At 43.3% G+C, this 13,205-nt stretch overlaps 1 protein-coding gene across 1 annotated transcript; it reads left to right on the top strand.

Moving 5' to 3' along the window:
- Nucleotides 1-3,142: 3,142 nt before the first annotated feature.
- On the top strand, nucleotides 3,143-10,594 carry arxa (aristaless related homeobox a). Its single transcript, XM_067486918.1, has 5 exons — nucleotides 3,143-3,689; nucleotides 4,020-4,584; nucleotides 6,042-6,087; nucleotides 7,679-8,010; nucleotides 8,659-10,594. Exons 1-5 carry the CDS (start codon nucleotides 3,500-3,502, stop codon nucleotides 8,924-8,926), a joined length of 1,401 nt encoding a protein of 466 aa, XP_067343019.1. The 5' UTR covers nucleotides 3,143-3,499; the 3' UTR covers nucleotides 8,927-10,594.
- The last annotated feature ends 2,611 nt before the right edge of the window (nucleotides 10,595-13,205 follow it).

Here is a 13,205-nt window from a genome sequence, read left to right on the forward strand (position 1 = left end):
TTGGAGACCAGTTTATACACATGTTGCACAGGAAAACGCGTGTGGTATGATAGTAAAGTAATCATATATATAATAGTAAATATATATCTATATAGCTAAATATATTATGTACGTGAAATGCAAGTCTCCTAAAATGAGGCTGGAATTTAAATTACTTTATTTTACCCTTAAAAGGACCAGGCATACAAATATATCTCTTGTAAAATAAATACACCAGATAGTACAAGAGTAGTAAAGATGGAGGATGGAGGAGAAGTGTGGCGCGTTTAGATGGTGTTTGTAGGTGGTGGATTTAGAACAATATTAATAAGTAAGTAATTCTACGTCTGTGTCTAGTAATAATTCTTACACGTTACAGCAGTTTGTTAATCCTTCCAGAAGATGGCGCCAGTTGAAAGACCTGCAAGGCAAAGCACAACCTGCTGGTCTTGAGTAATGGACTTCGTTATTATCTGTTCCATGGCCTTCACGGAAGAGGACGAGATCGGTTTGAAGTAATCAGAGATTGCATCACATAAGACTAAGAAGTTTTTTGCATTTGTATGTATGCGTGTATGTGCTCATAACATATGCTTTAATACAAAAATCTACACACTAACTTGTTGTTAAAAACGGTTGGCTGAGGCGCATGGCACCAAGAAGGCACAAAAGGCCTGTGTACGTCCAGGGCTTAATACACTGTGTCACAGTCGCCTGCCCGTTAAACTAACAGTAAGCATGCAACCCGGTGTTTCCCCTGGATATTATCAAGTTAGGATGTTATGAAAATACAGAGTAGGCGGTGGTGAGGTGGTGCTGAAGCTGAAGGCGGCCTCTCTCCGCCATCTCTTCACCTGCACGTCAACAGACGGAAAATTGAAAATGTGAAAATTGCGCTCAGGCTATTTCGCCCCCCTCTAATGTATGCGCGTAATTAGTGCATTTAAACAAAGCGCGGATGTCCTGCTGGCTGAAATGGCGGCTGACATCTCTTTTTCCACAGGGTTAATAACAGTGTACGGATAAATGAATCAAATTGTGGCCCCCAAATTACAGAGCGACTCTAAATACCCGTCTGTATTACGCACGTCTGTTTGTGACCGAGCAGGAAAAAGGCATAACATTTCATATTGTTATTACACTCATTACACTGCAAATAAACAAGCTCGGAAGTTTGTGACACCACAAAAAGTTGCGGATGGATCCGACACCATCCGTGTGGTTACATCTGCTTCTAATACTGTTAGATTACTGTCCACTTTATGAATGCAGGAAGACGCCAGCATTATATTGTATTTGAGTTGGTTGATAACGAGCCCTAATAGGCCTTATCACACATGAAGTGTAAACACAAACAGGTTAAAGTTTGTTATTCCGCTTAAATGCTATTTCTGCAGATCATTTTAAAGCATCTCCGGTGTTAAGATTTTACGAGGTTCTTAAATTAAAAAAAACCTTGAGTTTGGCTGAGTTTGGTTCACCTTCTCTAAATCTACTAAGATGCCTGCACCTTAACTAAACTTTAGACAGATCAATGGGGTTTTACTGCAGCTCCATCATAAAAGGGTCATAAAGCTTTCGTTTAAAAAAAAAGAAAAAAAAAAACATTGTGCAATTTTCTGGACATATATTTTATTGTTATTTCTCGTTTGCTGCTATGCTGTAGCCTGGGCAGATACATCACGGAGGAGGAGAAGAAGAAGAAGAAGAGAGAGAGAGGGAGAGAAGGAGAGAGTAAATTGCAGCTTGCTGAAGTTTTTGGATTGAATTCTGAAAATGATCCTTTTAACAGTGATGGGCTCTGAGCCGAGGATAGGGGTCATGCCATTCACAGCGGGTTAAATAGACTTTCATTTAAAATTACATTCTCGATCCATCTCTCCATCTCTCCATCTCTCCAGTTCTCCCCCCTCTCCAGAGCGGAGTCCCTGCGTGCTATCCCAGCACCCCCGTGCGCCGTCTCATCACCGCTGCGCCACCCTCACATATTTTTTTTTAAAGTCGATCCACAACTCCGAGAGATAGCAGGCAGCTGGAGGGAGAGGGGAAGAGAAAGGGCAAGACCAAAACGACCGAACGAACGATCGATTGATCGATAGATCGATAGATGAAACAGATAAATACCATATTTAATCATTGTGATTATGCTTTTGTGTCAAAACCTAATATTTTTGAAGCTGTAACTATCTTAGGTAAAATTCTGATCCATGTGACTCAGTCGCCGACATGGCTTTCGCAGGTGGTGTCTGGGGTTGAACACAAACTCCGCGCCAGAATTTTCTTCACAGGAGGACTCCAGAGACTGCTTCATTCTTTGGCCTGAAAAACAAAAAAACCCAAACATGTTTATTAATCAGTTTGCCTATGAACAGTTCTTATTATAAGTAGTAGAACTGATTCTGTTGTCGTTATTATTAATATTACTATTATTATTATTATTATTATTATTATTATTATTATTAGTGGCAGTAGTAGTATGAAAATTATTTTATGCCTGCAAAATAAATGTATATATGAGGTGAAATAAATGTGTGCCCATATATTACTGTGGCACAATTAAGTGTTATTACTTTAATCTATTAATAATGTATTGTTGCAAACAAACGATACTGTAGACCTGCACATGTTTAGGATAAAAAATGTGTCTTGAAAGCACATTACTAAATATGGCTCCATTTGATTCTGGTGCCTCAGTAGGCCATGGCAGGGTGACAGTGAGCCCAGCGTGGACAATAACATGACCCTAAGCATGAAGCAGTGAAATGGAATTCAGCCATAATTCATTTTGATTATTTACACCTGGGGTTAATGTGACACGCCGTTGTGGTCCCTGTAATGTTTTTTTAATTACGTTATATGAAACGTAACCATGTATGAAGTCAAAAACCTGTGCTTGCTTGCAAAAATAATGCCACTTCTGCTGGAAATATTTTTGCATTTTTGCTGGCTCCTCGCATAGTATTACACATAAAAATGTAAAGCGTACCCTATAGGTCAAAATAACATTTAAGGCCGACACATATCATAAAAAAAGAAAAGAAGAAAACAATTATGTGCTGAGTTCGCTCCACGGAACAACAACATTCCATGTCGGATTTTGTTGCCTTTCCCTCAAATTAACTTAATCGTAAAATATATAAAGCAGCTCCGTGCTGTCTCTCTCCCCGCATACACACGTACGAGCCAATCAGACGCGCAGCACCAGCTTACACGTATGCTCAGCGAGCGCGCCGAGCCGAGAAGCGCCTGGCAAACCGGAGCGCGGCGCGACGCAGCCAAACCGCTGCCTGTCATTAGATGAGAGTGTGACAGAGGAGTGACAGAGGAGAGAGAGGAGCGAAGGAGGGAGGAGAGAACGGCCCCGGTTCAGACACACGCACCGACCTGGAAGAACAGACGAAGAAGGAGAAGGAGACCCCGAGAGAGAGAGAGGGAGGGAAAGAGAGAGAGAGAGGGGAGAGAGAGTGGGAGACTGACAGGAGTTAGTCTAAATCCAAACTAGACAAACCGAGGCGTCGACATGAGCGGCCAGTTTGAGGAAGATATCCACGACCGGGGCGAGAGGAAGAGCAGCAAATCCCCGACGCTGCTCTCCTCTTACTGTATAGACAGTATTCTGGGCCGCCGGAGCCCCTGTAAGGTCAGGCTGATAGGAGCGCAAAGTTTGACGGGTCTGCCCGGCAGAGGGGAGCTCGACAAGGCTGCTGACGGTGAGTTTACTTTGAACTGGAATTAATGCGCTAAAGCAGGTATTTGGGAGCGTTGTTTTGGGGAGAACTATTGTTGAGACAGTTCAGCTGGTTTTATGCTCAAAGGCGCCAAGAAGAGTTGGCTGTTTCATGCAGCCAGCATGTCAGCACAGCATGGTTTGTTTCAGCCCCTAAATGTTTCCTAAAAGAAACAGTTGTTGTAAAGGGTGAACGAATTGTTTTAGGCCTGCAAAAGTATTAGGCTTTATATAGAGGAAATGTTTTGCTTTGCATTTGCAATGCTATTTTGTTGTTCATTCTTTTGACATTCTTGACACGCTGTCCTCTCAGGCCCAACGAAAGACCCCCTTTCTCTCAGTGCTGACATGCACCTGCCACCCAAGCTCCGTCGGTTGTACGGACCAGGTGGGAAGTACCTCCACGACCACGCAGAGAAGCTGGACAGGGAGCGGCTTCTCCTGGAGCAAGCCAGCGACAGCCTGAAAATCAGCCAGGCGCCGCAGGTGAGCATCAGCCGCAGTAAATCCTACCGGGAGAACGCATCACTGAGCCGGGCAGAGGGCGATCAGAGCCCCTGTGAGGGCTCAGAGGACGGCAGTCTGGGACTGGTGGAGCTCGGCCCCTTGAAGTTCGAAGAAGACGCGGGGAAGGAGGAGGAGAGCTGCGGGGATGCGGCCGCGCTGTCCCCTAAGGACGAAGAGAGGGAGAGCTTGAACGCCGGGGATGGGGACGTGAGGGACGGGGAGGACAGCGTGTGTCTGTCGGCGGGCAGTGACTCAGAGGAAGGGATGCTGAAACGGAAGCAGAGAAGATACAGGACTACCTTCACCAGTTATCAGCTAGAGGAGCTGGAGAGGGCTTTCCAGAAGACACACTACCCCGACGTCTTCACCAGGTAAAACAATATTATTCATACATATTAAAACTTCAGAAATTGAATTAATTCAAGTATGGAGTACATCTTCGCAATGAGAATTGATTTTATTTGCCAAGTATATTTTACATTTAAATCTTGTATTGTAGGCTACATTATTTCATTTTTATATTATTATTATTATTATTTCCACCAGGCATTATAGACAATGCGTTTACAAATTAAAACCAAAATTTAAGGCCTACACATTTGTTTTAAATGCGAGCAAACCGTTTCTAATAATGATAGTATCCGATTACAATGTCTTAAATTAAACGTCTTACAAATTATTACGATGATTACCAGGGCGCCGCAAAACTGTAAAACAAAATCCCAAAGGAAACACACATCTCTGATACTAACTCCATGCAAGAACGTGATAATTTATTAGATTTCTCTTTTTAAATAAACACCTCACTTCCCCATAACATTTTCCTAAATAAGTCTCAGTAATCCCATACGCTTGTAACTGGATTACACCTCATAAAATGTCCCAACCTCACACCCGTGCCCTTTGCATACGTGAACACAAAAGGCCTGTAAGTGTTGACACTGGGGACGTTGGTTACCTGTATCCGCTCCTGTTGTTACCGATGACAGCGGTGTTATTCTCAGGACTAATATTTAGCCGATGCAGCTCAGGTCCCAAGCTGCACATGATCCTGAAACTATAGTGTGAAAAACGCCAGGGCCTGAGCTAAAGCCTAAGGGCAGGTGTAGCCCACTATGCGAATGAACTACGGTGGTTAATAAAATGATTTATAGTAGGGATTAGCTGCTATTGGCAAAACTATTTTAGAAAAATACATTTTATGGCTTTAGCTGTTTCTGCAAAGAATAAATGACCTCACTTTTGAATAAAATTCAGACATGGTTTCTGCTAAACTGATATGTTGATAATTACACATTCGCGTTGTATTCTTCAAAATAAAGGCTTTTCTGATACTACAGGACACAGGGACCTACATTTTCGATTCACTATTGCCATTTACCATCGGGATTATTCATATTTTTCAATCGATTTACTTTAAAGCGACTTGTAGGTCTAATTTACGCTGCAAGCCCATCTTGCAGCTGAAGGCAGCGTCAATTGCTTTGTGGCAGGCTAGTTTAGATGTCATTATTCCAACCATTATGTTGTTACAGTGACAGGCCTGGGCTAAGGAAAATCTAACAATCACTAGGCCTATTTCTACCCATCCGTGACAGGGAAAATAGAATATGGCTATGGCGTCTTTCTGCAGTTCATGCCAGGGAAGAGCAAAAAAAAATCAAGCCTATTTTGGTCGTCTATTGTTGACAGTGAACAACGGGAGGGGACAAAACAGCAATTCTACGTTGCTTCCAAACGATGGCCTGTAACCTTGAGTCTTGTCTTCCTGTCTCTCTGCCTTTTCTCCTTTCCTCTTTCTCTCCCTCCCTCTCTTTTTCCTTTTTAGAGAAGAGCTTGCAATGCGCCTGGATCTTACGGAGGCCCGCGTTCAAGTAAGTGCCTCTCTGTTTATCTTTATCTGAAAAGAGAAGCCTGTGAGTTGTAAATCAAATAGGAGAAAAAAAAACTGAATCCTTTAATGTTTTATGTCCCGCCTATAAAATGTCCCTTGTACGAATTGCTGGATAATAACCGGTGATATGCGTCACTGATTGAGGATCAACGATTAGGGGCCAATTTGAGGCAGTAATTTATTACAGTAAAATGTGTTAAATGGCCCCAGTCGCTGCGCAGGGAAGGTCTTTGCTGTTATTGAATGTTATTACACGCGAATGGGAGACGTTTTAGTGGCAATTAAGCCGACGCTGGCGATTCATAAAAAGCTCACTTAGTGCAGAAGCAAACACTGTCTATATGGTGTTTGAATTCCCATCACAAGAGAGACTGACTGGGGGCGAGGCCGAGGTGGTGTGTGTGTGTGTGTGAGAGAAAAAGAGCGAGGGAAGGGAGAAGAAGGGAGGGAGAGAAAGAGGGGAGTGATAATGCTATTTGATTTCCCATTATGTGATTGCAATAGACCTGCATTGATCCGATGCTTTGCACTTGGGAGGGAATGAGAGACCATTAAAGGTGTTTGCTCCCCCCCCCCCCCCCACACCCCCCCATCTCGCTCTCTCTCCATCCTCCTCTCTTCCTCGCCTTGCACTGAAAGCGTGGCTTGCATGTCGAAAGCCCAGGCTCATAACCACAGAGACAGTTCAAACACGGCGTGGAAGCTCCGGGAGGTTATGGCCGACGGTAAAACAACAGATGTCTCTTTAGGGGCCGTAGGTGAACAAATCACTTAACGGGCGCCATCAGGAGGTGATAAAAACTCATAAATTCCCGAGGGGCTGAGTACTGCTAAACAGCCCACTGGGAATAGTGTGTGTGTGTGCGCAGTCCCTGTCGCTCAAGCTCGTTCAATGACTTTCCTCATGTTGACATTTTGCTCATTGTGAGCGCCCCGTGTTCTGCAGTGCAAACTAGGGAACAGCGGATGCGTGGGAAAGTTAAATACTCTCTTAGATGGAAAGTCGCTTGTTCTACATCTCCTAAGAATTTAATTTAAAGCGCATTAATTGTTATTGGAGCCAGTTCAGCGGTAATTTTCTGGACCTTTTGTTAACACCGCTCTTAATTATCTCTCCCCACCCTGAAGCCCATCTACAAGCACGGGGGTTTAATTAGACAGAAAGTAGATTTAAAGGACTGTGAGCGGCAGGGTTTACCTTGCATGTAATTACCGCTGACTTTCCGCCTGTTGGCCACCACCTGAACTAGACAACTATTAGAGAACACTGACACAATGTTCAATAGAGTCTAGTCATGTTAATTACAATAGAACATTACTGTAATATATTAGGACAGGGACTTTTGTTTTTTTATAAACTGCATAAAACCAAAGGCACATAATTTACTATTTTGGTTCTATGTGTGAGAAAACCTATTTATATATATTTTCCCCATTTCTATATGCAACCTTTTTTTCCAGCTTCTACGTTTCAAACTGGAAGCAAGATTTTTGTTTTCTTCAGTTTCCACATTATTGGAAAAGTGACGACCTGCTCATATTAATGTGTCTCATCAAATGTCTACCCTCAGGTGTGGTTTCAGAACCGCAGGGCCAAGTGGAGGAAGCGTGAGAAAGCTGGGGTGCAGGCCCACCCGTCAGGCTTGCCATTCCCAGGTCCCCTGGCAGCGGGTCACCCACTCAGCCACTACCTGGAGGGAGGGCCCTTCCCTCCTCACCCCCACCCAGCCCTGGAGTCTGCCTGGACGGCTGCTGCAGCTGCAGCCGCTGCCTTCCCAGGACTGGCCCCACCGCCCCACAACGGCTCTGCCCCACCCCTGGCAACACCTGTCGGCCTGGGTACTTTCCTGGGTACAGCCGCCATGTTTCGCCACCCTGCCTTCATTGGACCCACTTTTGGCAGGTAAGCTCCAGCCATGCACAGACCTCCCTCGGACCTGATAGCTATTCTTCACACTTACTTAAATCAGAACCCACCAATCTCTGTAGCGCTAGGACTTCACATTTATCCCTGTATTTACAGTAAATGACTACAATTTTGTAGTCAAGCACAGGACTGAAAAATGCACAGCAACAACTCCGCTTTAACTAAACTCCCAACACATCATGCTACTCTAATGACTGATGGATACAGTAATCCTCAGTCACACCGCATTACTGTTTATCTCAGTGTCTGATTATAAATATGTTACACTGTTAACCATTCACAGTGGTGTGTAATCATTCTGTCAAACGCCTTAATAAATTAGCCAAATGTGTGATCCTGCAAGACAAGCTGTGAGAAGAGGTGACACCACACACTCCATATGCCATAATTAGATGCTCATTTGCTTTTGTCCTTTATTATACAGTGTTATTAACCCTCTACTCTACAGCTCATCTTTTCTATGGGGGAAGTTAGTATGCAATAGATGACACAAATCTAGCGAAAGATAATGTTAACACTGTCAAGACTGTTTTCTATTGTAAGGAGAGAAGTGACGATGTTACGTGGGGCAGGAGTAGCTTTGTTTAACATGCTGAAAATGTTTAAATGTGTTTCTTCTTTCAGGCTGTTCTCCAGTATGGGTCCCCTAACCAGTGCTTCCACTGCTGCAGCCCTCCTACGCCAGCCTGCCCCTCCTGTAGAGACTCCCTCCCACGCGGGCCCTGTCCTCCCAGACCCTTCTTCTACTTCCTCCTCCTCCACTTCCTCAGCAGCGGCAGATCGTAGGGCCTCCAGTATCGCCGCGCTGCGCCTCAAGGCCAAGGAACACTCGGCTCAGCTCACCCAGCTTAACATCCTGCCCACCGGAGCCGCAGGGAAGGAGGTGTGCTGAACACTCAATACCAGCTTTAGGCCTTCCTGTCCCGGGCTTAGGTCCCATTCCATGACCCCTACCCCCTCCCACCGCCTCCAGAGACCCATTCGTACCTCTGGAGGCCGATGTCCCTGTGTTCAACCATCCCTGTTACCTCATTTTCCCCCAACAAAGTAGCACGACCAAATTCAAAAGAGCACTAGCTAAAAGATGTGTGTGTATGTGTGTGTCAGTAATTACATCTATTGTAACACTGTTTCATACTCCATAGACACACCTTTATAAATGACAGTCCAGTAATCTCCAATATTTTACAATTAAAGTAGCATTTTGAGTCATGGCTGAAAACAAACTTATTTTTGATTCAATATTTCTCAACAGGTACGAGCTCCTTGTACTGTGCTTCAGTGTCTCCACTATGCTGCCATATACTTCTAGTTCAATTAGTCAGTAAGTTCAGTTATTAGTTACTTTTCAAATTAATATTTTACATACAAAACAGATCATAATCTTAAAATATACAGAATGAGTTGTTACATCAAACACCTTATCAGAACATTAAACCTTTGAAATCAGATCTACCTCCACAAAACGCTATTGCATAATTATGGCATAAGAAATACAAATTCAGCAATATAATACAGTACATGGCAGTTTGACAGTCACAAGGGCCAATTTTTTCAGCTAATAGGAAACATATTGCACTTAAGTTAATTTTGCTATTATTAGTTGTATACTAAAAACATAAGTTTTAGTTGTAAAGGAGTTCTTAGCTACTTTTGGTTACGTAAAGGATCTGTCATGGCGCTTGCGCTTGAACACACACACACACACACAGAAAGATGAAGGCCCGCAGGGGAACGCAGACTTGTAAAAAGTATTCTTGAGCTGCTTCAAATGTGGACAATAAGAGTGCTCCACATTAACACTGCTTAATCTGTATGCATTGATGTGGGCTAAGCCAGTCTGCGTCTATAATAAAGGCGAGTTGGAGGAGGTCCCCCCTGAACCAAAGGAAAACTGTCCATAGACTTTCCATAGCCTTCTCTACGAGCCTGACTCCTCTCCACTGCTCTCCCGTCGAGCAGTCACACTCAGCAACACCACTAGGTCTGAATCTCCCAAATCAAACCCGAGTTCTTTGAAGTCGTGTTTAAATCTGTACATTTTCTTGGATGATCACAGAAGTGGCATTTCCCCCGCTGAGTCTGACTCCAGGACGCGTGAGCAAAGTTGAGACTAGAGATGTGTTCTAATGACCTGACTGTGTGAAAGATGTACATATTGTGTAAAAAAAGGGGGAAAAAATACAACAAAAAGGAGGATTTTCAAAACATGGTCGTGTATATTTGAGGAAACCGTGATTTGATAATTTGCACTCGGTGTAGTGTTTAATGAACGTCGCCCTGTGTAGAATTTTACCTGTGTTTATGAATTATTAGGTTTTTAGATAATTATTTATGTCAAATTTTACCCAAGGAACTGAGTGAAGGACAGTTTTTTCCTATTAAGTGATTGTAAGTTTCCTGGTTTAATAATGCTAATTTGAATAAATTACATTGGTTAAATGACTTATCTTTTATTATTTCAAATTCATTTAGGACTGACATATAGGCTTAAACCAGGAAAAATAAACAATGTGAAATAGAATATTATAGAACTATTAATAAAAGGCGTTATGAAGAAGTGGTGTTTTCTGTCTTAAATTGAAAAATATGTTGAAAATCACAAATTAAGCAAAACAAAAACCTGTATATATCTATTGGAATGTATATATATATATATATATATATATATATATATATATATATATATATATATATATATATATATATATATATATATATATATATATATATATATATATATATAATTAGCTCATCTTCTGTAACAGGTGGTCTGAGGACCAGCTGAGGAGGATAAAACTATTTTTCAAAGGATGGAGGCGCAGTGGTTCACTTTAACAGAGGAAATGTATTAGGCACATAATCCAGTGCGCTGCGTCCGTCTATCCTCTTCAGCGGAGTTGACAAAATACTGACCATATATTCATGAGCTTAATCCCCAACATGTGAAACGCGCCACAAAGGCGAGAGGTTTTCAATTAGATCGCCCAATTTATCGTGGGGGGTTTACAAAACGTCCTTTAAAACCTTTTAAAGGCGCTAAATTGGGCTTAACATCTGTAATGACGTGTCGATGGAAGCGAATCCCTTTTGTCATTAATGAAGTAACAAACCACTTCATCAAATGGCTTTCACACACACCTCATAGAGTTAATTCCCTCATCCCCTCTCCCCCAATTTGGATCGCACTACTGATGCAGGACTTTTGCAGCAATCAATGGTTATTCTCCTCCGTTTGACCCATCTGTTGCCCGGCCAAATCGCGTGAAATTACCCCGCGGATTAAAGTAGTACCTCTTCATATTGTCTGTATTTGTGAAAACTATTCTCTTATTCCTTCAGCGCTCTTGTTTTAGGCCCGGGGTCCACAGGTCCTATTGCCTGTTAATCTCTCAATTTTGTCCAAACAGGCAGGAATTAAAGCCAAAAAAAAAAAAAAAGGACAGATGGAGAGATATGTCTGCAGTTAGTTTTCCCAACATAGACTCGGACAAAGTCACCAAACTGCTCTCTGGAGCATTATGCAAAATTAAAAAGGAGAAAAAAAAGATAAAAAAACCCAATTTTCTGCAGTGCGCACAGACCACCGTGTTTTTTAAAATTCCCATTCTTTTGCTCAAACTCAGTGGAGCGTGTGTTTTTTCCCCTGTATGGCCCTATAGGATTTTGATGAGATTGTCCGGGGTGTTTTAATCTTATTGTGAATATAACTAATGAATGGCAAACCAATTTGTCCCTAATATCTAGGGAATGTCGGGAGGCGGGTGACCTGCTGTGAGTGAGGCTTAAACTTTCTTTGCGCAGAAAAAGCGAGAAAATTGAAATGCTGTCGCAGGGCAATAGCTCTGGATTTATAAAGTCACACTTGTTGGATGTGTGCTTTTTCATTCAAGACAGGCCTGTACTTGGGTTTAGGCCATGAGGCTCCTTATTGCATGAATGATCAAGATAATGAATGTTGATATGAAAAGAGTGAATACAGTCCAATCATGCCGTGTTTTTTAGTAAATTGGCTCCAAAAAGAAGAAAAATTTACATGATTTGGTGGATTGTGTCAATGCACTGGTGCTTAATGCTCCCGCCGCCTCTCACAGGTTAATCCAGGTGTCCGGGAAATTTCCTCCCACTGGCTTGTCGTGCCCATTTTCATCACTGCCGTCCCCCTCTTCGTCTCCTTCCCCCAGCTGTTGGACTTGATTTGGCCCGTGATTTGGATTCTCTCGGGCCTCGTTTCTCCCACCACGTCCCTGCCTGGGAGAATAGACCCAATCACTCCACAGCCTCAGCCGGATCAGTCCTCACTCAGTCCCCGGGAGTGGCGCTCTAAAAGGCGCTTTGATGAACAGCCCCCCCCCCCCCCCCCTCCCCCTCCCCTCCCCCTCCCCTCCTCTCCTCTCCCCAGGCGGAGAACCGCGGCCCAGATGAAAGACCTGAATAGCAGGGCCATGGCACTGCGCTCCCCTCTCGGATCGCCCCTTAATTCCCCGTCTCTCTTGCTCTCATCCAATTAGCTCAGTGTATTAAGCGGTTTATCGTCTCATAACCGCCCTTTCAGCTCCAACAAGGGAGACACTTTGCAATAGGACCAGCTCTCCTTTTGACACCCTCTCTGGTGCTTGTATGCTCCACCGCGCTATGAATAACAGGGACAGAATAGGGGACTAATTCCCTCATCAAAGCCTACCTTGTCCATCGCTGGTCAAAACGACAAGCAATAAAGCTTAACACGACAATATAAAGAGACTTGCTCGACCTTATTAGCTTTGCGAGGTCGAATTAATGCAGGGACTCAAATTGACTGGGCTTACTCCAAACCGGGAGGACAAAACGAGGCCCTCACTTAAAAACCTGGAGCCTGGTAGTGGGAATAGCAGGTCTGTGAACATCTAATGTGAGCTGGGGTTGATTAAGGAAAAGAGAGAGAGAGAGAGAGAGCAAAAGGAAACTAAGCAACTGTGGGAGAAGCAGTGGAGCTGATATGATTTAATAAATATGTAAAGTTATGAGCAATAGGCTGTAAATGCACTGAGAGGCTTTCTCTCACACACAGCATGTTCTATCCATTGCATAGTGAATCATGGTTTAAGTGTTCAGCCCACTTAAGGTTGCCATCACAAGTCACAGTGGTTTGAAGTGATTTGTGAGGCGTGCAATGTTTATGGAAATGTACA

Source organism: Channa argus, chromosome 19, assembly GCF_033026475.1.
Source record: "Channa argus isolate prfri chromosome 19, Channa argus male v1.0, whole genome shotgun sequence".
NCBI classification, from domain to species: domain Eukaryota; kingdom Metazoa; phylum Chordata; class Actinopteri; order Anabantiformes; family Channidae; genus Channa; species Channa argus.

Coding starts and splice junctions, on each gene's coding strand:
- arxa (XM_067486918.1), top strand. CDS start 3,500: ATGAGCGGCCAGTTTGAGGAAGATATCCACGACCGGGGCGAGAGGAAG. Junction 4,585..6,041: donor TACCCCGACGTCTTCACCAG/GTAAAACAATAT, acceptor TTTCCTTTTTAG/AGAAGAGCTTGCAATGCGCC. Junction 8,011..8,658: donor ATTGGACCCACTTTTGGCAG/GTAAGCTCCAGC, acceptor TTCTTCTTTCAG/GCTGTTCTCCAGTATGGGTC.